Genomic DNA, 25,131 nt, shown 5'->3' with positions numbered 1-25,131 from the left:
GACTGTGGACTTCTGAGTTAATGCAAAAATGAGTTAAGACTTGGGGGACTTTTGGGAAGGCATGATTGGTTTTGAAATGTGAGGACATGAAATTTGGGACGTGCAGGGGTGGAATGATATGGTTTGGCTGTGTCCCCACCCAAATCTCATCTTGAATTGTACTTCTATAATTCCCATGTGTTGTGGGAGGGACCCAGTGGGAGAAAACTGAATCATGAGGGTGGTTTCTGCCATACTGTTTTTCATGGTAGTGAATAAGTCTCATGAAGTCTGATGTTTTTATAAACCCCATTCTCTTGGCTCTCATTCCCTCTTGTCTGCCACCATGTGAGATGTGCCTTTCACCTTCTGCCATGATTGTGAGGCCTCCCCAGCCAGGTAGAACTGTGAGCCCAATAAACCTCTTTCTTTTGTAAATTGTCCCATCTTGGATATGTCTTTATCAGCAGTGTGAAAATGGGCTAATACAAAATGTTTATACTATAAAGGCACATACATCAGAGTTTGATATTGAATCTCTTGGATTTTTCACAAATACTTACAGAGGAAAGAGAAATATCTCTTCTCTCTATTCCCAGCAAATGGCACAGTGCCTGGCACGCTGTAAGCACTTAATACATGTTTGTTGAACTAACCTAGAGGAGTTCCTTCAAATATTATAACTTCTTGAAACTGAATATTAAACTACTAGAAATAGAGAAATGTAGCTAGGTTCATGGATTACAAAAACAGACATAGCAACATAAGATAATTTATATGTTATTTTTGAGACTATTTCTCTATTTTTATTAAATAATCAAAGAAAAAAGGATGGTAATATAAATATAAAACTCAAACATTACAATTTCAAATCATTTAAACTCAACAGAGAGGATCGATCAATTTAAAAGTAAATATATTCTTTTTTTTTTTTTTTTTGAGACAGAGTCTTGCTGGGTTGCCCAGGCTAGAGTGCAGTGGTGTAATCTCAGCTCAATGCAACCTCTGCCTCCTGAGTTCAATTGACTCTCATACCTCAGCCTCCCGAATAAATAGCTGGGAGTACAGGTGCGTGCCCCTACATCCAGCTACTTGTTTTGTATTTTTAGTAAAGAGGGTGTTTTACCATGTTGGCCAGGCTGGTCTTGAACTCCTGGCCTCAAGTGATCCACCTGCCTTGGGCTCTCAAAGTGCTGGGATTACATACACGTATGAGCCACGGTGCCAAGCCGTAAATATATTCTTGTATGATTAAAAACAAACATTATATACTACAGTGTTTATTGATAAATGATACAGATAACATGCTTGGGATGAGGATTGGGAGTGAGGAAGGAGAGGGTGAAGAGCATGAAAAAATAAGACTGGGCTGGGAATGGTGGCTCACACCTGTAATCTCAGCACTTTGGGAGGCTCGGAGGTGGAAGGACAGCTTGAAGCTAGGAGTTCAAGACCAGCCTGGGCAACAAAGTGAGGCCCCATCTCTACAAAATGTAAAAAAATTAAAAAAATTAGCCAGGGATCATGGCATATGCCTATGGTCCTATGTACTCAGGAGAATGAGACATGAAGATAAGTTTGAGCCTAGAAGTTTGAGGCTGCAATGAGCTATGATCACACTACTGCACTTCAGCCTAGGTGACAGAGTAAGACCCCCATCTCTGAAAAAAAAAAAAAAAGACTAATCATATGTTGAAAATTAGTGATAGGTACATGCAAGTTATTATACTAGTCTTTCTACTTTTGTGTATACTTGAAATCTCCATAATAAGTTTTTTTAAAGCCACTGTCCTAGAAAACATATTTTAAATTAGTATGAAATAGTCATTTCAAAGAATCCTTCAGTGATGTAATTAAAACAGATCAATCTTTCATAGTAATTTAAGAACCAAAGATCTTAAGTTTATGTTAACTTGATTTTCTAAATAATCATAAAAATGTAGGCCATATCTTTTGTGTTTTGTTCTCAAACAGGGATGACAAACCATATATTGATAATGTAATAAAAATGTTATAAAATCTCTTATTAAAAATAAAATTTTTACTATGAAGTTATATTGAAAAATAGGCTGGGTATGGTGGCTCACACCTGTAATCTCAGCACTTTGGGAGGTCAAGGTGGGTGGATCACCTGAGGTCAGGAGTTCAATACCAGCCTGACCAACATGGCAAAACCCCATCTCTACTAAAAATACAAAAATTAGCCGGGTGTGGTGGCGTGTGTGTGTACTCCGGCTACTTTGGAGTCTTGAGACAGGAGAATTGCTTGAACCTGGGAGGCGGAGGTTGTAGTGAGCTGAGATTGTGCCGCTGCACTCTAGCCTGGGTGATGGAGTAAGACTCCGTCAAAAAAAAAAAAAAAAAAAAAAAAAAAAAAAAAAAAAAAAAAAAAAAAGACAGAAAGAAAGAAAAAGAAAGAAAGAAAGAAAGAAAATTATTCTTATATCTATCAATATTTTACTTTATCTACTCTTTTATTCCTCCTTTTTAAAAAATATATAAGGCCAGACATGGTGGCTCATGCCTATAATCCCAGCACTTTGGGAGGCTGTGGTGGGAGGATCACTTAGGCCCAGGAGTTTGAGACCAGCCTGGGCAACATAGGAAGACCCTGTCTCTACAAAAAATTTCAAAATCAGCCAGGCATGGTGGCTTGTGCCTGTAGTCCCAGCTACTTGGAAGGCTGAGGTGGAAGGATCTGTTTGAGCCCAGGAGGTCGAGGCTGCAGTGAGCCATGATCACGCCACTGTACTCCAGCCTGGGCAACAGAGTGAGACTATGTCTTAAAAAAAGTAAATAAGTAACAAAAACCAAGTAAGTAAAATATATTCTGCAGCAGTGCCAATGCAGAAAAATAAAAATAAAATACATATTAATACAACTACCCACCAACTCCAGTTACCATCTCCTCCTGCTCTGGCTTGCCTTCTCCAGTGCAATTAATCCAAACCTTATCTATACCTTGACTTCTCTTCAGGAGTCACACATAGCTCTGAGTCTGCTTATTGGCTAGTACTAAGCAGAAATAAGTGATACAGAAAGCATGTCCAAAAGCATTGACGTGATCTCATCTCAGGTACTGTGCACATGTTAAGTGCTCAATAAAAGTCTGTTGAATGAAGTTTATTACACATTCAGCAAGCCTAGAAAAAGTGGGGCAGGGCAGGAAGAGCGGGGGAAGCAACAGATCATGTTCCAATGCAGGGATGTGTGAAACTATATAGCATTTTCAGGAATTTTAAGAACTTCAGTTTGGCAGAAATAATGTGCATGGGAGGGGTGGTAGCAGCCAGTGAGAGAGAAGTTAGAGATGTAATCAAGAGCTGAATCATGGAAAGTTTTCTATGCTACAATAAGGAATCTATATTTATATCTAGCAGGAAATCAGGAATATTTAAAAGGTTTTGAGAAAAGAAAGATACAGTGATGTTTGTGTTTTAGGAAGGAAGACCTTCTGGTGGTAGTGTACATACAGCATATCCCAGAAGTCAGAGGCAAGACTAGAGGCAGAGATATGTATAAAGTAGTTCAAGGAAGACATGGTAAGGGCCTGGACTAAGTTAACAGGGGTAGGAATGAAGCCAAGTAGAAGTATGAAAGCCATGGAGGTAGAACTGACAGAAACTGACTAATTGGGTATATAGGCTGAACATTCCCAAACTGAGTATCTAAAATGCTCCAAAACCCTACACTTTTTGAGTGCCAAGATAATACTTTAAGGAAACGCTCACTGGAGCATTTCAGATTTCAGATTTTCAAATTTGGGGTGCTGAACCAGTAAGTATAAAACAAATATTCCAAAACCTAAAAAAATCCAAAATCCAAAATATTTCTTGGTCCCAAGCATTTCACATAAGGGATATCAACCTGTAACAGATCACAGAAAGGAAGGAATCTAGGACAACACTAGGTTTCTCGACTGAGGACAGGGAAAGAGAACCGACACAGATTTTGAAGGAGAGGTTACATAAGAAATGACTGAAAAAGAAACATCAAAACCTAACAGCATTTATAGACTTTAATCAAAACGGCATAATAGAAATGAAAGCATGTGAAGAATTCTTTTATATTTTTTACTCACCTCAGAATCACAGCTGCTAAAGCTAACAACAGCAGAATTTTTATCCACATCAAGTAAATCTATTGGAACATCACTCTACAGTCAATATTAAAAAAAAAGAAGGTTTAGATGAAAAACCTAAAAATGTTCATAAATTATGTCTTCTCTAAGAGTTCTCCTTAGTTCTAGTTTATATTCATCTTTAAATTTGAGAGTATGAATTCTCTTAATTTATACTTGATATTATATACTTCTAGAAAATAAATATAATAAAGAATAAATGTTATTTTACAATCACCTGTTTTTTTCTAACTTGGAATATAAAAATCACAGAATATCATCTCTTACCACCCCCTTAGAAGTCCAATTGTCCCACTTATTTTTGTAAAGTACTAAAAATGTTACTACGAGCTATAAATAATCACATGGCCATTCTGATTCAGTTTTAGCAGTTTCAATTTCACCTGTAACACAGAAAGAAGATAATTTTTGGTCTCCTCTGGAGAGGCAGTTTCTAGGACAAAGCTGTTGCACTGTGTTCTACGTGAATGGCATTCTCAGAGTTGCTCAATGCAACAACCCGTGAGCTAGCATTACTTAAGAGAGTTTTCTGCCTTTAGGTTTTTTAAAATAATCTGATCTCTTCATTACGTCTTTTTAAACCTTTTCTTCCTCCAATTTATTATGTTCTCATTTTGTGATTGGTTTACTATCTTTTGCTTGTTTTCTATTCATCCTATTATCCTTTTCTACTTCCTGAATACCTTCTAATTTACATAAGTCAGCAAATATATACATTGATGAATGGAGTCATACATTATTATCCCTAAATTTCACCCTTTAGAATTTTCTACTTTGCCTGTTGACCTACCAGAAACTATTGGGTTAATGAGCAAGCTGTACTTTAATGTTTGGGGCTTAAAAAGAAAAAGTTCTAGCAAGGGCATTAAATATAGTAGTTTTCTAAGTCACATCTTTGTTAAGATTCTCCCAGAGGGTAGCCAAAGAAGAAAAACCTTACTGTCTTTTCTATCTCTTCTTAAAATTTAAGCCCATCTTTGGTTTGTTTATTAAGTACATAAATAAAAAGTAAAAATACTATTCAAATAATCTATGAGCAAACAATCTAAAGGAAGATTAAAAGGCCATAAACATTTAAAATTACTGTCTATGGCTGGGTGGCGTGGTTCACGCTTGCAATCCCAGCACTTTGTGAGGCCGAGGCAGGTGGATCACCTGAGGTCAGGAGTTCAAGACCAGCCTGGCCAACATGGTGAAACCCTGTCTCTACTAAAAATACAAAATAAGCCAGGCGTGGTGGCACATACCTATAGTCCCAGCTACTCGGGAGGCTGAGAGGCAGGAGAATCACTTGAACCTGGGAGGCGGAGGTTACAGTGAGCTGAGACTGCACCACTGCACTCCGTCTAGGTGACAGAGTAAGACTCTGTCTCAAAAAAATAAAAATAAAAAAATAAAAAATTACTGTCTAAAACTAAAAATGTTCAATAATAATTAGTACCTATGACTGGTTTGCAAAATAGATGCAGTCATAAAACTAAGAAATTAGACATTTTGCTTACCTGTATTAAGACATTATCTATTGTAGTCTGTACCTCTAAGATAAGGCTGTAACTGGCATCATCTTTATTTAGTGTAAATTTATCATTTATACCAAAGGAAGGTACTGTTGATTTTGCTTTGCTTGATTGAGAAGACTGCTGATAATTCTCTCTTTCCTGCAATACCTTATACTGCAGATGTTCCAACTCATTCCTGGAGAAAAACATACACAAATTTGTCAAATATAAGTATAAACATTTGAGGTCCTTAGAATGTTTACAAAAATTTGAGATATTTGCTTTTACAAAATGTGTTTTTACTGGTTGAGCTAATAAAATAAAAATAAAGGGAACAAAATTTTTGCTTCTATGACTGACTAAATGATTCCACATTATTTATCCTTAACCCAAAAATTAAAACACCTACTCAGTCCCATACTAGCAATATTAATAGAGAGTTTTAAATATCATGGTAGGCTACAAAATAATCAATCTTAACACAGGAATCCTATTACAGTTACATAAAGTACTAATCAGAAGAGAAACTTACTATACTAAAGAGAAGAGAAATTAATATTGCAGAACATACTAGACTTAATGAAAAGAGACAAAATGTGTGAAGCTAGTAAACATGTAACTTTCAGTAAGACACTAGGGAAGACATAAAAAATAAAAAGGAAGCTGCAGAATATTAGCATTTTGGGGACCACAAGGATGATCATGAGCCAGTGGTACAGCTTAATTACCAAGTGTTGGAGAGGATTCTGCTGAGACTGAACTACACAGGCATTGCTTAGAGCTCCAGTTAAGGGGAAGGTCTACATGCAAATGGAGTAAACAGTCATTGGGATAGAACAACATGAGGCTTAACTAGCCACAATTTAGGAGGAAAAGTCTAGGGAGGAGCTTGGAAGGGATCTGTGTGATGAACAAAGGAAAAGATTCATTCATTAAAGAAATATTTACTGCTAAATATTACTATTTACTCCTATGTTCCTAGCAGTGTTTGGGTATCAAATGAACAAATCAGACTTGAGCTTCTCGTAAAGCTTACATTCCAGTGTGGAATCAAGAAATGGTAGACTTGGTTATAAATAAAAGGTACTGTATTGAGGATGTGACAAAGTAGTCATTAACTATACTTGTATCCTTGTTGCATGAAGTAGGATATCCTGAATGAATCTGGCATACTTGTTTGCATGAACATTACAGCTTGCTCTCTGGTGGCTTTGGTGAAACGGCTTGTGCTACTAGTACTTGTGGCATTTGTTGCCTTAAAAGTTTCTGTAGCCTTCAACTACCACCAAAAAAAGATCATCCTTCACTCCACAAAAGGTCAGCATGGGTTGAAATGGGGAGAGCAGTCATTAAAAGTTTCAGCAACTCCTACTTCTTCATTGTATGAAGCATCTTTATTTGAGTTTGAGGTCCCCCTTTTCATAGCACACTTCAAATTGAGCATACCATAAAAACAATTCTTGTGTCTAGGGGAGTCAACATTACTCAGTTCCAGTTAAGAAAATTTATAAGTCAACATTACAGATTCAGAAGGGTCCACAGGAAGAGTAAACATTAGAGTTAATGAGAAATAATACAGCCATCTGTGTTGATTTATTTCTAATGTCTGTGAAAAGCAAAAAATAAAACACTACAAGTGTCTATGATGAAAAAAAATATATATGAAAAATACAACTCTTGACCTAAGAAAAAGTCAATTCAGAATAAGGCATACAAAAAGTATTTCTATCTCCAAAATATTAATCAGCACTTACTGCTAATTTTCTCAAAATGGTAAACTTTCATTTTAAAAGGTGATTAATTAATTATATAATTCCTTCCAATAAAATATACTCCATCTATAAGTAATAAAAAGCAACAACCACACACTTCATGAGATTTTTTAAAAAGCAAATAAAAAACTCAAAGTTACCGTAAGGAAGAAATTTTATTCTGCATCTCCTGATTAAATTTTAGTTCTTCTCCTGGTCCACTTTCCTTATGAATGGGCTCTGTTGTCAGACCTGTAACCCAGCCTGTAGAGATGAAATACAGTCACGCACTACTTAGTACTGCTAGTGTTAAAAAAGATAAATTATGCATTGTGTAGCAGAAACTCCAATGTACATGCCCCTTTGTCCACCAATATCAGCCTACCTCAACCCTAGGACTTAATTCAAAAACAAAACATGAAATCAAGCTGGAAAATATCCAGACTATAGAGAAATTACTTAAGCATTTCGTGATATCATTTTTTTTTTTTTTGCCTGAAATACCATAATACTATAATGAAGGGAATCTTTTACTTCTTAACAGATTTAAAATATAGAATAAGTCAACATAGTCTAGCAATTTCAAAAATAGCTGAAAAATAAGAATTGCCTTTTAAAAATTACTTTCATGGAAATTTAAACTCTCACATGACTACTATGAGGATGCAAAAATTACCAATTCAAAAGAAGTTTTGGCAAGTTTTTGAGACCCTGTCTCAAAAAAAAAGTTTTTTATCAGGCACATACATAGTCCAAAACATAAAATAAATCTCAATAAGTACTTCTCTTTAAATCAAATAAGATAATTTAATAAAGGTAAGAGTGACATGCTAAACACTCTTAAAAAGTATTATTCAAATATCAACTATTTTATAAATCAAGAAGCCTACACTTTCTCCTTATTTTTTAACCAAGAAAGTTTTTAATGCTGTAAGAGTGATTGATTAACACAGCAGCCTCCCCTTATCCACGATTCCACTTTCTGCATTTTAGTAACCCATAGTCAATGGTAGGCTGAACATATTAAATGGAAAATTCCAGAAATAAGTCCTAAGTTTTAAATTGTACAACATTCTGAATAGGGTGATAAAATCTCATGCCATCCTGCTCCATTCTGCCCAGGACGTAAATCATCCCTTTGTCCAACATATCACTTGCTGTATATGATACCTGCTACCAGCCTATCTATGTTCGCTTAGAAGCCAAACCAGTTATCAGATCAACTGTTGCAGTATCATAGTGCTTGGGTTCAAGTAACCTTACTTTATTTAATAAGGGCCCCAAAGCGCAAGAGTAGTGATGTTAAGCATATTGTTATAATTGCTCTATTTTATTATTCGTTATTGTTAATATTATACTATGCCTAATTTGTAAGTTAAACTTTATCACAGGCATGTAGGTATAGGAAAAAAATATGCACAGGGTTCAGTACTATCTGAGGTTCGAGGCTTCCACTAGGGATCTTGGAATAGATTCCCTATGAATAAGGGGGGACTACTATAACTCTTTTTTAAAAAGAGACATCAAAAGCAGTTTATTAAGTTTAGATTTTTTTGTTGCTGACTCTTTCTTCAATTACCTATTATCATTTACTTTACCTGAATATGTGGACACCACGATTTCATCATAGCTGTCTTTTGCTACACAACCACCCTGGATAGATGTGACACTTTCAGACAACATCTAAGGAAGTTTAAGACCAAGCACTTCATTAGTAACTAAAAAATTCACAGACATGTTAAAAATAAGCTACACAACGTTTTCCCTGGCTCCAGACATTCAATATATATTTACTGAATGCTTATGTGCAGACACTCAGATTAGAAAGACAAAATATCTTGAACAAATGGCAGGAAACTTCAGTGTTTTTAAATTTGGGAAAGAAGATTCAAAACGATCCTAGTATATTTGTGGGTACCACTCAACTAATGATATACTCATCTAATGAGCTAAAATAGTTTATTTATTTATTTAGAGACAACGTCTCCCTCCGTCACCCAGGCTGGAGTGCAGTCGTGCAATCACAGCTCACTGCAGCCTTGACTTCCTGGGCTCAAACGATCCTCCCGCCTTAGGCCCCAGAGTAGCTGGGACTAGAGGTGCGCGCCACAACGCTGGGCTAATTTTTCTATTTTTTGTAGAGATGGGGCTTTGCTTTTTCCCAGGCTGGTCTTAAAATCGTGGGCTCAAGCAATCTGCCACCTTGGCCTCCCAAACTGCTAGGATTATAGGCCTGAACCATAGCTCCCAGCCAGATTATTTTCATAAAGAAAGGTTTTTAAAAAACTTACATAAGCAAGGCTGGGCACGATGGCTCATGCCTGTAATCCCAGCACTTTGGGAGGCCAAGGTGGGCGGATCACGAGGTCAAGAGATTGAGACCATCCTGTCCAACATGGTGAAACCCCATCTCTACTAAAAATACAAAAAAATCAGGTGGGCGTGGTGGTGCATGCCTGTAGTCCTAGCTACTCAGGAGGCTGAGGCAGGAGAATCGCTTCAACCTGGAAGGTCGAGGTTGCAGTGAGCCGAGATATGCCACTGCACTCCAGTCTGGCTACAGAGCGAGACTCTGTCTGGGGAAAAAAAAAATTACATAAGCAAAAAGCAAAATACCCTGTAAGTTTAGTCTATTATCTGAATTACATGCACCATCTCTTATGTGTATTCTCAAAATAGTTTTTTAGATAAATAAAGAAGATGGTAACCTATATGGAATCTTTAGGAAAACTGCTATTGTGGAGAGAAATCAAGTTTTTTCAGATGACTCAGGGTTTATAATAACCATCTTTTAAGCAATACTTCCCAAACTTGTTTGACAACCACTTAAGTAACTCAACTAGGAATCTGTATTTTTTTTTTTTTTTTAATTTATTTCTTTTAAAATAATTGCAGGGAGCTGGTTTTTTGTTTTTGTTTGCTTTTTAGACAGGACATTGATCTGTTGCCCAGGCTGGAATGCAGTGCATGATCATGGCTCACTGCAGCCTCAACCTCCCAGGTTCAAGTGACCCTCCCAATTTGGCCTTCCAAGTAGCTGGGATTGCAGGGGTACACCACCATACCTAGCTGATTTTTAAAATTTTTTTGCAGAACTGGGGTCTCCCTATGTTGCCCAGGCTGGTGTTGAACTTCTGGGCTCAAGCAAACCTCCCACCTTGGCCTCCCGAAGTGCTGGGATTACAGGTGTAAGCCACTGTGCCTGGCCAGAAACTCTGTTTTTAACAAACACTCTAGGTCGGTGGCTTTCAAGCTATTTGGAAAGCAAGCAATAAATTTTATATTACAATCTGGTATACATTCACAAATAAACATATACAGCAATGTATCTAACTTAAAAGATTTGTGTCATACTCTGATATGTTCTAATCTATTCTATTTTGTTTTTTAAAAACTGCACTGGCAACACACTAATTGGTTTTGACTAGCAGTTTGAAAAACTCTGGTATGTAATTCTTAGCAGGCAAGACTGAGAACCTTTGTTTTAAAGGAGGGAGTGGAAGGAAGGGACACTAGCATTAAACCCGACAATCAACAAAATGCTAGTTCTCTTCACCTACCCTATAGGGGGCAAACCTCTGAGCTATCGTGCAAATTAGGCTGTGATAGTTGTTACTGAGGCTAATTACCTGAGAAATTCAAGTAACAAAGGTTTGATTATAAATCACATAAAGTTAGATTTACAGGTGGGGTCAAATATCTGCATTTTTAACAAGTGTCCAGTTGATGTGTATAATAAAAGTTTTCAAAAAATTGTTTTTTATTGATCTGACAACTTGATTAGAACTTCCTTTAATTTACTGAACACAAAACACTGGAAATCACCTGACTTGCAGAATAATGTTTTACTCAACCAATAGAAACACGCACATTCTCACTTTCTGAGTGGTTTATCAGGGAACTATTAATTACAACTTTAAAGAGTATATTTAATGCAATATACTTGGAAAACATTTTTAAAACTATTCATTTCCTTTTTTTAACTGTTCATTTCTATATACTTTTTTGCTAATAGAACATTTTAATGAAATTCATTTATCTTATGTACTTATATAAAAAAATTGGGGCTACTCTGCACACTCCCTATGGGGTAGCCTTGTTCTGCAAGGAGTAGGAAAAGAAAAACAAAGGAAAAAGGAAGGAAGGAGGGAAGGAAGGGAGGGAGGAAGGGAGGAAAGAAAGGGAAGAATGGGAGGGAGGGAGGGAGGGAGGAACGATCCTATAACCATAAAATCAGAGATCCTGGGCAATATAGTATGGATAAGTTTTATGTAAGAAAACATGGAACTAAACTTACAAAAAAAAGACCTTGGTCCTTCCTCAAACTATTGGCAAATGAATATATAAGTTTAAGTTAAAATGCAATTTTCAAGGTATACATATTTTCTCTTTTTATGATTTACCCCTTATCTTTTTTGATTAATCAACCATCTACCAGTCCAGACTGTGTCAGACAGTAGGTCTTCTCCTGATTATAAAAGCAACATAGTAAGTGATGATGTGAATCCAAGATAACGCAGAGTACTCCCAACCTAAGAATAACCTGAAAGCAGGACCTCTGTCATTAGACAGAGGAAATAAGAGGAAGATAGGATTTCTTAGTGCCAGACCTGGCAGAACAGGTAAATGCTATGACATTTCTGGGGTTTAGAATAAAAGTCAAAGAGTAGACTTGGGGTCTGAATAGGAAAGTTTCTCAAAGGGCTGATGAGAAAAAGCAGGAGATCATCAACAACGGATTATTATTTCTAAGCCTAAACTATTACTTGCCTCATTAGCAGGATGACTTTTTACACCAAAACAAGATGAACAAATTTGAAACCAATCTAAAAAATAACCTCAACTGTGTAACATTTTTATCCCTATATTTTCTAAATGATATACTTTACCTGTGCTTCAAACCACTTGTATTTTCTGAACTGCAGTTAAAGTTAGGATTGGGAGGTACCACTAGTAGAGAAATTAGACCAAAAAAAAAAAAAAAAAAAAAAAAGAGTTGACACTTGAGTTGTGAACTCTTTTATTTTCTTTAAGTTTAATAGCCTCAGTATGTCCTATATGAGGCGGGTTAGGGAAGCCCTGGATTGAAGAACACTAGTTCATGAAAAGGAAAGATTCAATTTATGCCAGAATGCTTCTCTATGTAACTTTATAGCTTGGCATAAATCAGCTTAATTACATTTAAAATTTGTGAACTAAAATTACTTTTATCTAGTATTTCTTCTTATACAGGCAGCCCTTGAGTGGGTAGAGTGAAACTGCTACTTTTTTCCTTTTGCTTAAGGTTATTTCTGATACTGTCCTAACAATATGAAGTTTATTCCTAAAATCTTAGTATTTTAAGACAACAGATTAACTTATATTAACCAAACATATAAATATTGCTCCCATAAAGTATCATTATACGTTATAAACTAAGGCAAAATATTTAATACTTTAGATACTTATAATAATATTTTAAAGTATAATGAAAAAGTAATTTATTATCCTGCTTAAAGGCAAGAGTCTATTATTCAAACACAAGAGAAGTCTGGAGAAGATTCTGATAACATCAAAATAGCAATATTTTAAACCAAACACAAGATTTTAATATATTTTCACTTAATCAAATTCAAACCATCTGTCATCTCTATAATAATTTGACAAATAATAAGCATATCTAGTCTTTTTTAATGAACTTACCTGATCAAATCGTAGAACAGGTTGATTTGCATTATCAAAACTATACACTTCCACCATTCCGTCATCTCTCCCAACAAGTAAATCTTTAACCCCATCACCCACAATGTCAAAGCTGTCAATACACAAAATACCTTTAAAAAGAGATATGTGATAAGTTATTAAGAAGACTAATAGTTATAGTCAAGTATATGCCAAGTAAGAATGAAAATAACACATATTCCGACTGAGAATGCTGAGTAAAAATCTTTGAGCAAAATCGAGTGCTCTTCTCTTGTCCATCCACATTCATCTATTTCTAGGTCTTTAAATATAATCTGTGTGAGAACGGCCCCTACATTTATATCTCCCTCCAGCTCTGGCCAAAGCTCCAGACTGATACATTGAATTTGGTATCTTCTCACAGACATCTGCATCTTAAACTTTCCATACCCCACACAAAACTCTTTATTCCCCTTTTTACCATACCTCCCAATACTGCTCCTCCCTCTGTCTTCCCCCATCTCCATAAATTATTCTACCTAGCTGCTTAGACAAAAATTCTGGGCTACATCTCTGATTTCTTTTTTTCTCACCACCCCTCATATCAAAACCACTAGCAAATTCCATTTTCTCTACCTCCACAATATATACTGAAATTGTCTCCTTTAGGTTTCCAGCTACTGATAGCCTAGACTAAGCTAGCCTAGACTAGAATAAATTATAATAACTCTTCCAACTGGTCTCCATGCTTCCAATTTTGACCTGCTTCCTCCCGCCCCCTCCAATCCATTCTTCAAACAGTGTCCTTTGTTTTGTTTAGGTTTAGTAAAATTAAATGTCACACTCCCACTGACAATTTTCTAATGACTTCCTACAGCACCTAGATTAAAATTCAAACTGTTTTCCAAGGCTTACATAGTTTGGCTCTACTCTACCTCTCTGACTCCATCTCCTGCCATGTTAATGCATTTAGCCAAACTGACCTTCCTACTGTTCCTCAAATGAATCAAATCTACCTCCACCTCAAATCTTTCGCACTTACTTTTTCCTATTCCTGAAACATTTCTTTCCCCGCAAATCTTCATATTGCTAACTCTTTTTCTTATCAATCGGATCTCAGTTCAAATTTCACCTCTTCTAAGAGGCTATCTTTGACAACCTGGTCTAAAAGTGACCCTCCTCCTTCTATCATCACTCTCCAATACACTGCACTGTTTTATTTTCTTCAGGTGACTAGGTAAAGCTGTCTTATGTATTTATTTGTTTTTACTCTGTCTCTCCTAATAAGTATTTGTTGAAGGAATAAATGAATATATGAACATCCTGAACATACACATAGGCATCTCACTATCTACCAAATTAGTTATAAATTCTCCTTAGAAAGTTATAAATTCCTTAGAAAACAGGAATATTCTCTGACCCACTGCACTTCTTCTTTGCTTCATAACAAAGACTCCTAGATTCCAATTAATTCTGTACCTCAGACAACTAAATTACCTCAGACAACTAAAATCCAATTAAAACTGGATATTAGCATAAAATGGTATTAGCCTGTAAAAACGTATCAATACCAAATTACTATAAGCATTTCTTACTTTAAAAAAATTATGCCAATAGTATAACAGACCTGACAAATAAACAAATAGTAGATAAATCAAGGTGTTAATTGCTAAGTCTGCTATGTAGTATAAATAAAATAGAATAAATTATATAATTTAAGATACTTAATAATCATTGACACCTCAGAATCTGAACTACATGAAAAGCATACCTCCCCTCTTTTTCTCATTTCGAATTTCCCACTTGTGTATTGGTTTGGATGTAGTAATCTGAATAAGCCCAAGTTTTCCATCTGATGTCCCAAACAAAAGGTCTTCTCCAGAGTCACCTAGTTATAATTAAAGTCAACATATTATATTTCTCCTCCTATAATTAGTAATCTCTTTAAAATCAAAATATTGTTATGTAAAAATCTCATTTAAAAAATATTACAAAAAGACATAAAACTTAATTTTTGAGAATGGTTATTATATATTCACTCAATTTTACAGTTATAAGAGATAAGACATTTCCCCATTATCTAATTTTAAGATGAAGAAATTAGGTTGGGTGCCATGGTTCATGCCTGTAATCCCAGAACTTTGGGAGGCTAAGGTGAGAGGATCATTTGAGCCCAGGAGTTCCAGACTAACCTGAGCAACATGGCAAAACCCTGTCTCTATAAAAAATACCAAAAAGCTAGCTGGGCATGGTGATGTGTGCCTGTAGTACTAGGGAGGCTGAGGCGGGAGGATCCCTTGAGCCTGGGAGGTCGAGGCTGTGGTAAGCCGAGATTGTACCACTGCACTCCAGCCTGGGAGACAGAGTGAGAGCCTGCCCCCCAGCCCCCCAAAAACAAAAAAAATGGAGAATTAAAAGTTCAATAACTCGTGCTGTTAGTTACTGGCAAGATCCCAGAAAGACAACTGTCTCATTTCTAGTTTATGTCCTTTCTACAATTTCCCATTTTCACTTAATATTAAAACACATAGTTGATTTGTGAAAAATAAAATCCTGATTACCGCCATTTCCATTGTGTAGTGCTAAGACAGTAGGGGGGCCAGGAACTTCAATTTCATACATCACATCAGATCCCTGAAGGAAAAGAAATATTTAAAAACTGAAACAGAATACAGACTGAAAATAATAGAGGCATTCATGAATAACATCAATATTCAAATACAGTACTCTCAGTAACATCTAGAATAAAATTGCTTTAAAAATTAGGTTATGAATACAACTTGCATTTGATAACAATTTTGCATATATCAACGGATTTGAACACATATATATACACACACATATATATACATATATATACACATATATACATATATATACACATATATATACGTGTATATATATACACACTATATATATACACACACACATACACACACACACACACACACATATATATAATGTAAAAGACCATGGAGAAAACATTTAAAATATTTTCTACCCTTAATACATTTTAAATACGTTGTTTGCCTGAAAACTTGACACTGGTAGATTTTCCTATCAAGTCTCTAGGAACAAATTATTCCCTTTGTCCTCTCTAGGTTAACTGGAGGGCTTTAACTTGGAATACATCCAAATATTTTAATAGACACAAAGTTACTTCCTAAGGAAAATGCTGGCCTTGTCTTTGGGTATTCCCAAAATCTGCTCCAGTTAGAGGCAGAATGACCTGCTACTTAGATAAAAAAAACAAGTTAGGTCCTTTTATATTTCTCAGTTTTTCAATTTTGCTACTTGTAATGCTTGTCATTTTGGGCACAGTATTTGTGATGCTGTTAAAGAATGAGTTAGAAGAACTTATACTCACATGGAAAAAATATCCATGATCTAGAATTCAAAGAAAACACAATTTGCAAAATGGGCCGGGCATGGTGGCTCACGCCTGTAATCCCAGCACTTTGGGAGACTGAGGTGGGTGGATCATCAGGTCAGGAGTTCGAGACCAGCCTGACCAACATGGTGAAACCCTGTTTCTACTAAAAATACAAAAAAATTAGCCAGGCATGGCAGTGCGCGCCTGTAATCCTACCTATTCAGGAGGCTGAGGGAGGAGAATCGCTTGAACCCAGGAGGCAGAGGTTGCAGTGAGCCGAGATTGCGCCACTACTCCAGCCTGGGTGACAGAGCAAGACTCTGTCTCAAAAAAGAAAAGAAAAGAAAACACAATTTGCAAAATTATAGTAAATATGATATGACATTTTTGTTTTTTTGTTTTTTTTTTGAGATGGAATCTCACTCTGTTGCCCAGGCTGAAATGCAATGGTGTGATCTCAGCTCGCTGCAACCTCCACCTTCTGGGTTCAAGTGATTCTCCTGTCTCAGTTGCCCGAGTAGCTGGATTACAGCTGCAGGCCACCATGCCTGGCTAAGTTTTGTATTTTTAGTAGAGACAAAGTTTTGCCATGTTGGCCAGGTTGGTCTTGAACTCCTGACCTCAGGTGATCCATCTGCCTCAGCCTCCCACAGTGCTGGGATTACAGGCGTGATCCACCACACCGGGCCTAAAAAAGTTTAATGTTTATTTAGAAAACATAAGAAAGCCATATGCTTCATCTTTTTTTTTTTTTTTGAGCCAGGATCTGGTTCTGTCATACAGGCTGGAGTGCAGTTCAGCGGTGTGATCATAGCTCACTGCAGCCTTGACCTCCCAGGCTCAAGTGATGTTCCCACCTCCGCCTCCTGAGTAGCTGGGACTGCTGGCATGCACCACCATGCCCAGCTAAACTTTTTTTTTAAGAGATGGGGGTCTCACTATGTTGCCCAGGCTGGTCTTGAATTCCTGGACTCAAGTGATCTTCCAACCTTGGCCTCCCAAAGTGCTGGGGTAATAGGCCTGAGCCACTGTGCCCAGCTCACTTTATCTTTTATTTAAAATATCATTTTAAAATTTACAGTTTTCTACACATAACTATATAAACACAAAAGAATATACACAAAACTATTAAAAAGAGGCAACCTCTGGAGTAATGGATTATTCATAGAGATAGATGGGGAGTGAGAAAAAAGTATGCAGTGCAGAGGGAAAGACTTCAATTTGTTTTTTACAGATCTTTAGTAATTTTTTTAAAAAAGTAATAAGCATATGGCTCTCTTGTCAAACAAAGCAGAATCCTAGAATTCAGTCAATTTCTAATTGAATGCTAAACAGCTCCTGTTAAAAGCCTTGTTCAAAATAATTCATATTTAAAAGCACAGGCTATGGGGGAAATTATTCATAACTCTAAAATGAATCTTTCTTCTTTTCCTTTTATTTTTATTTTTTTGAGATGGAATCTCCCTCTGTTGCCCAGGCTGGAGTGCAGTGGCGCAATTTCAGCTCACTGCACAACCTCTGCCTCCTGGGTTCGAGTGCTCTCGTGCTTCAGCCTCCTTCCTTCTGAGTAACTGGGATTACAGGGGTGTGCTACTGCACCCGGCTAATTTTGTATCTTTAGTAGAGACGGGGTTTCACCATGTTGGCCAGGCTGGTCTCAAACTCCTGGCCTCAAATGATCCTCCTGTCTCAGCCTCCCAAAGTGCTGGGATTACAGGTTTGAGCCACCATACCAAGCCTAACATGAACCTTTAACATGACTTTGTCCCTTGGGGGTAAAAACTTCATAGACTCACTGGATCTTTCCTTCTACAAAAGCGCTGATGCCAAGAAATGGCCATCTGTCTATGGAATTCCAAAGAGTGAGATAGCCTGTGCTGGCATGGATTTAACAGCTAAACTTTTTCATCAACTGCACCAACTATTACCAGCCTGTTTCTGATCCAGTTCATCTATCTGTTATATGCTATTTACATTTAAATATTATTTTAAGCATCCTATAGAGTGTGTGTGTGTGTTTGTGTGTGTGCATGCATTTTATTGAAAGCCACTCTCAAGAAGATATAGTGGTAACTATTATTACTCACAACAGTGACCTGAAGCAGTTGTTTTAGTCAATCGTGGTTTTTACCAGAAATATAAGGACATCAAAACGATTTTTCCCTCTATCACTCATTTACTTATCCAACAAATATTTACTGATTGCTTATTCCATATACTTCCATAAATGTTGGATAAACTCAAGTTACATAAAACCCTCCCCCCAGCCCAATTTCTTCCTTTAATTTGATTTTTTGGGGAAGAGAAAGGTGATGGAAGAAGAAAACAAAACAAAAAGGCAGGCAAAGGTTATCTGTAGTCAAAGTACTCCATTCTGATAATAGTTCAGAAATTGTGGATGGTGAGGCAAAAAATATCCCTTTTCTTCCAAATATGCTTCTCTAAAAACTTACAAAAGAACACATTTGACTCAAGTTAAAAAAATTAATGTGTCAAATTATTTAAAAATTATTTCCATATATTTATATAAGCACTTAAAACAGTAACCACTACAGTTATTTATCTCAAGTACATAATGTTCATCAATATTCTTTCACATAAATTATAAAAAATTAGAAAAACACAAATAACAGCAACCTGTAAAACTCTGAGCACTCTGTCCTGGCAGGCCAATACAGGTGTGATACGAGATAATCTTTCCACTGGAAGGCAGATAACATCATTGATTTTATCCCCAGAAAGGTAATAATGTTGGTCTTTGCAGTCACAATAATGGTTATAGATGTAACTTGCACTGAGAAAGAGGTCTGAGCCAGATATGTGCCTGAGAACATTAAAATAGTAATTTTAAAAAATAAGCACAGGTACTGAATTTTTTTCAGAGATAAAAACAGAACAATTTACACAGTTTAGTAACATTTTATTATAGACTTAGAGAACACAGTTTTTAAAACTTTCTCCTACTTAATTTCTAGTCTTTTTGGTATAACACTGTTTTTGATTTTGAAAGCTGAAAATGAGGATGTTAAGGCCTCAGGCTTCCCAATAAAACTGAGCTCAGAAAAATGGAAAACAAAGACAAGATAATGATAATTTAACTGTCTATATCCAAAGGCAATTAATACGTCAAAAAATGACTTCTTTGTGTACTATGTGCCAAGCACTATCTTAAGCGATTTTTATGTATTAGATCAATTAATCATCATAACTCTATAAAATAGGGACATTATTCCTTTTTATAGGTGAATAATAAAATGTTAAATAACTTGCCTAATGGCACCTAATTATTAAGTAGTAGATTAGACTGCAACTCAGTTTTTTGCTCTAGAGTTAGCTTCCTTACCAGCACGCTAATTTGCCTGAAAAAATCTATTTTAAGTGACTCTACCTCAAACTAAATGATAAACAGCAGGAAAAAAACAGATTTCATTAGAACTTTATTTTGAAAAGAGAAATGAAAACAAGTTCATTTCAAATTACACTTAACAAAATTTAGTCAATAGTCATAACTACGTTCTAATTCATAGACTAAATCAAGTTTTCACTTGGGTGAGCTAAAATGGCTTGACAAAAATTTATATGTAAGTGTGATATATTTTTCACTTCTAGATTGTTATTACCATATTTATCATAAAGAGGGTAATTTTATTTGAATGTTTCATGTATTTCTGTACCTCCAAGTTCTATTTAAAATTTTTTATATTAAAATTGTTATCTAAAGAGCTTATCCTATAATAATCATCCCTGATTTTCTCTTCTTCAGTTAAGTGGCCTCACTTTGTGGCTCTGCATATGATTGAATAGTCCTCTTACTATTTTTATCAACTTCATGAAATTCTGTTTTTCAAAAATTTAAATTCCATTTTGAAACCAATCTGTATTATATTTGCATTATATTGGCCAAAGTACTATTTAGCAATCACTATTGCTGACATGAGTGGGGATACACGGCAGCATTAAGCAGGAAAGGATGTGTAGTGACTAATGTTAAGGGGTCAGTTTCCTTACTGAGTATCTTCAAGTTATAACTTTTGTTTTCCTATAAAATCTTACAAATGTGGGGATTCAGATAATCAATTTTCAAAAACTGAGTAAAGAACTTTTCTATCCTATCTTTGCCACTCTAGTAAAAATATTTAAGAAACCATTTAAAGAGACTATTACTGAGAAACTCCGTATCTTTCTCACACTACTATCCATATACCTGTCCGAATGTAGTTATGCTATTAACACATTACTTTTAGTATTTCACAATTATCATTGGCCATGTCTATATACAACTGTATTTCAAAAGTGTTACTATTCTTGTTAAACCATTTGAAATTACATATTTCCACTTATCATTGTTTGTTATCTAATTTTACCAAACCAACATTTTACATCTCAAACATCAGGAGACAGGCTGTGCATTATGCAAAACTTTGGGCTGAATCAGTTGTTTCTAGCCTAAGCATCTGACTGATTATACAACTTGGCTGCACTAGATTCAAAGGAAGAACTTAAAAAATAAAAATAAAACCTACTCCTGGTTATTCTGATTCCGTAGGTATGAGGTGGGACAAGGAATTAAGTGTCCCAAGGGATTCTTCTAAGTAGCAAATTTAAGAAAGAGTGAATTAGATGAATTTTAAAGCCCTTTTCAGCTCCCTGTGATTCAAAAACTAAAATCTGAACTGCAAAATTTCACATCAGGAAGCCATTTAGGGAGCTATATTTCACTTAGAGTCTTACCTGATATACCTGAAATTATACCCTATTGGTAATCACTAACTTTGACAGCCTTTTAACATAACGATGCTACCTGAAAACCAAAATTAGCAAAAATAGCCAAGGAACATAAAGGTAAATATCTAGAGATTTATTTTCAATTTTTTCCCATACCTTGATAATGAATCAAAACTGAACCAAGTAGTCAAAAATGATTGTATAAATACTATGAAGTTTTTTAAAACAAAATTTCAACAACCAATTTCATATTGATTGTAGGTCAAATTTAGTTTCTGACTAATAAAATACCTTGAGTTAATTTTATTTTCCAGAAAGCCTATTAAGATATGATCCTTAATCAGCTGGCTTACATCTATCCAAAATATTACATATAAGTATGTAAAAATACAAAAAGGAACAATAGACATACATAGCTTTAATGCTTTCAGTGAGGTTTGTTTCAAAAGAGAGGAACTGTTTTCCTCTTTTTGTGAAGGCTCTAATCTCAGATGCTGCAGCAATAAAAATTTTCTCCTGAGGTGTGTTGAGAACCCCTCCCAGTTCCAGTCTTGCAATCTTTGGCCCTGGTAAAGTCTTGAACACTGCCTGAAAAAAATCATTCATGAAAAAAATACACAAATTATTGTGAGCATTTTTTCCTTTACAATACAAAATGTTATGATGTTAAATTTGCAAAATATTATAGTTCCACTATACAGAAATAATTTTAGATAATAATCTGTATACTTTAGTAGGTCTTCAGGTTTTTTGCTGTACTCAACTTTTAAATATATATTCCCACACATATTTGCATGATGTCATTGAAATCTAAATCCTTACAATTCAAAGTACAGTTCACTAAGCAGCAATGTTAGCATCACTAAATTCATTTAAAATGCAGATCAAATGAATGAGACTCTGTATTTTAACAAGATTCCCCAGCAAGTTCCTATGCATATTGAAGTTTTAGAGGCACTGGCTTAAACAATACTCCTGTGAACAGGGAAGCCCATTTGGCAAATTCTTTTTTTTTTTTTTTTTTTTTTTTAATTTTATGCATTTTAATATGAAACTTAAACTTTCATTCACAAACAACAGTACCTGGTGAACAACTTTTAATGATGATTTTTTTTTTTTAATTTTTTTTTTATTTTTTTTTTATTATACTTTAAGTTCTAGGGTACATGTGCATAACGTGCAGGTTACATATGTATACATGTGCCATGTTGGTGTGCTGCACCCATCAACTCGTCAGCACCCATCAATTCATCATTTATATCAGGTATAACTCCCCAATGCAATCCCTCCCCCCTCCCCCCTCCCCATGATAGGCCCCAGTGTGTGATGTTCCCCTTCCCGAGTCCAAGTGAGCTCATTGTTCAGTTCCCACCTATGAGTGAGAACATGCGGTGTTTGGTTTTCTCTTCTTGTGATAATTTGCTAAGAATGATGGTTTCCAGCTGCATCCATGTCTCTACAAAGGACGCAAACTCATCCTTTTTTATGGCTGCATAGTATTCCATGGTGTATATGTGCCACATTTTCTTAATCCAGTCTGTCACTGATGGACATTTGGGTTGATTCCAAGTCTTTGCTATTGTGAATAGTGCCGCAATAAACATACGTGTGCATGTGTCTTTGTAGTAGCATAATTTATAATCCTTTGGGTATATACCCAGTAGTGGGATGGCTGGGTCATATGGTACATCTAGTTCTAGGTCCTTGAGGAATCGCCATACTGTTTTCCATAATGGTTGAACTAGTTTACAATCCCACCAACAGTGTAAAAGTGTTCCTATTTCTCCACATCCTCTCCAACACCTGTTGTTTCCTGATTTTTTAATGATTGCCATTCTAACTGGTGTGAGATGGTATCTCATTGTGGTTTTGATTTGCATTTCTCTGATGGCCAGTGATGATGAGCATTTTTTCATGTGTCTGTTGGCTGTATGAATGTCTTCTTTTGAGAAATGTCTGTTCATATCCTTTCCCCACTTTTGGATGGGGTTGTTTGTTTTTTTCTTGTATATTTGTTTGAGTTCTTTGTAGATTCTGGAAATGAGCCCTTTGTCAGATGAGTAGATTGCAAAAATTTTCTCCCATTCTGTAGGTTGCCTGTTCACTCTGATGGTAGTTTCTTTTGCTGTGCAGAAGCTCTTTAGTTTAATGAGATCCCATTTGTCAATTTTGGCTTTTGCTGCCGTTGCTTTTGGTGTTTTAGACATGAAGTCCTTGCCCGTGCCTATGTCCTGAATGGTACTACCTAGATTTTCTTCTAGGGTTTTGATGGTATTAGGTCTAACTTTTAAGTCTCTAATCCATCTTGAATTAATCTTCGTATAAGGAGTAAGGAAAGGATCCAGTTTCAGCTTTCTACTTATGGCTAGCCAATTTTCCCAGCACCATTTATTAAATAGGGAATCCTTTCCCCATTTCTTGTTTTTCTCAGGTTTGTCAAATATCAGATGGTTGTAGATGTGTGGCATTATTTCTGAAGGCTCTGTTCTGTTCCATTGGTCTATATCTCTGTTTTGGTACCAGTACCATGCTGTTTTGGTTACTGTAGCCTTGTAGTATAGTTTGAAGTCAGGTAGCGTGACGCCTCCGGCTTTGTCCTTTTGACTTAGGATTGTCTTGGCAATACGGGCTCTTTTTTGGTTCCATATGAACTTTAAAGCAGTTTTTTCCAATTCGGTGAAGAAACTCATTGGTAGCTTGATGGGGATGGCATTGAATCTATAAATTACCTTGGGCAGTATGGCCATTTTCACAATATTGATTCTGCCTATCCATGAGCATGGTATGTTCTTCCATTTGTTTGTGTCCTCTTTGATTTCACTGAGCAGTGGTTTGTAGTTCTCCTTGAAGAGGTCCTTTACATCCCTTGTAAGTTGGATTCCTAGGTATTTTATTCTCTTTGAAGCAATTGTGAATGGAAGTTCATTCCTGATTTGGCTCTCTGCTTGTCTGTTACTGGTGTATAAGAATGCTTGTGATTTTTGCACATTAATTTTGTATCCTGAGACTTTGCTGAAGTTGCTTATCAGCTTAAGAAGATTTTGGGCTGAGACGATGGGGTTTTCTAAATACACAATCATGTCATCTGCAAACAGGGACAATTTGACTTCCTCTTTTCCTAACTGAATACCCTTGATTTCTTTCTCTTGCCTGATTGCCCTAGCCAGAACTTCCAACACTATGTTGAATAGGAGTGGTGAGAGAGGGCATCCCTGTCTTGTGCCAGTTTTCAAAGGGAACTTTTCCAGTTTTTGCCCATTCAGTATGATATTAGCTGTGGGTTTGTCATAAATAGCTCTTATTATTTTGAGGTACGTTCCATCAATACCGAATTTGTTGAGCGTTTTTAGCATGAAGGGCTGTTGAATTTTGTCAAAAGCCTTTTCTGCATCTATGGAGATAATCATGTGGTTCTTGTCTTTGGTTCTGTTGATATGCTGGATTACGTTGATTGATTTGCGAATGTTGAACCAGCCTTGCATCCCAGGGATGAAGCCCACTTGATCATGGTGGATAAGCTTTTTGATGTGCTGCTGAATCCGGTTTGCCAGGATTTTATTGAGGATTTTTGCATCGATGTTCATCAGGGAGATTGGTCTAAAATTCTCTTTTTTTGTTGTGTCTCTGCCAGGCTTTGGTATCAAGATGATGCTGGCCTCATAAAATGAGTTAGGGAGGATTCCCTCTTTTTCTATTGATTGGAATAGTTTCAGAAGGAATGGTACCAGCTCCTCCTTGTACCTCTGGTAGAATTCAGCTGTGAATCCATCTGGTCCTGGGCTTTTTTTGGTGGGCAGGCTATTAATTGTTGCCTCAATTTCAGAGGCTGCTATTGGTCTATTCAGGGATTCAACTTCTTCCTGGTTTAGTCTTGGAAGAGTGTACGCGTCCAGGAAATTATCCATTTCTTCTAGATTTTCTAGTTGATTTGCGTAGAGGTGTTTATAGTATTCTCTGATGGTAGTTTGTATTTCTGTGGGGTCGGTGGTGATATCCCCTTTA

At 36.1% G+C, this 25,131-nt stretch overlaps 1 protein-coding gene across 1 annotated transcript in view; it reads right to left on the bottom strand.

Annotated features, from left to right (window-relative positions):
* BBS7 (Bardet-Biedl syndrome 7) overlaps positions 1-25,131 on the bottom strand; it is a 63,938-nt gene that overhangs the window by 23,701 nt on the left and 15,106 nt on the right. The window contains exons 4-12 of the mRNA XM_026454116.1: positions 21,542-21,717; positions 19,042-19,228; positions 15,593-15,665; positions 14,803-14,919; positions 13,053-13,183; positions 8,969-9,053; positions 7,532-7,634; positions 5,623-5,815; positions 4,061-4,135 (exon numbers count right to left, since the gene is read on the bottom strand). Coding sequence (XP_026309901.1) covers positions 4,061-4,135; positions 5,623-5,815; positions 7,532-7,634; positions 8,969-9,053; positions 13,053-13,183; positions 14,803-14,919; positions 15,593-15,665; positions 19,042-19,228; positions 21,542-21,717 — 1,140 coding nt within the window. The remainder of the gene's footprint in view (positions 1-4,060; positions 4,136-5,622; positions 5,816-7,531; positions 7,635-8,968; positions 9,054-13,052; positions 13,184-14,802; positions 14,920-15,592; positions 15,666-19,041; positions 19,229-21,541; positions 21,718-25,131) is intronic.

Source organism: Piliocolobus tephrosceles, chromosome 3 (genome assembly GCF_002776525.5).
Source record: "Piliocolobus tephrosceles isolate RC106 chromosome 3, ASM277652v3, whole genome shotgun sequence".
In the NCBI taxonomy this organism is placed as follows: domain Eukaryota; kingdom Metazoa; phylum Chordata; class Mammalia; order Primates; family Cercopithecidae; genus Piliocolobus; species Piliocolobus tephrosceles.
This window is presented reverse-complemented; position numbering and strand designations above follow the sequence as displayed.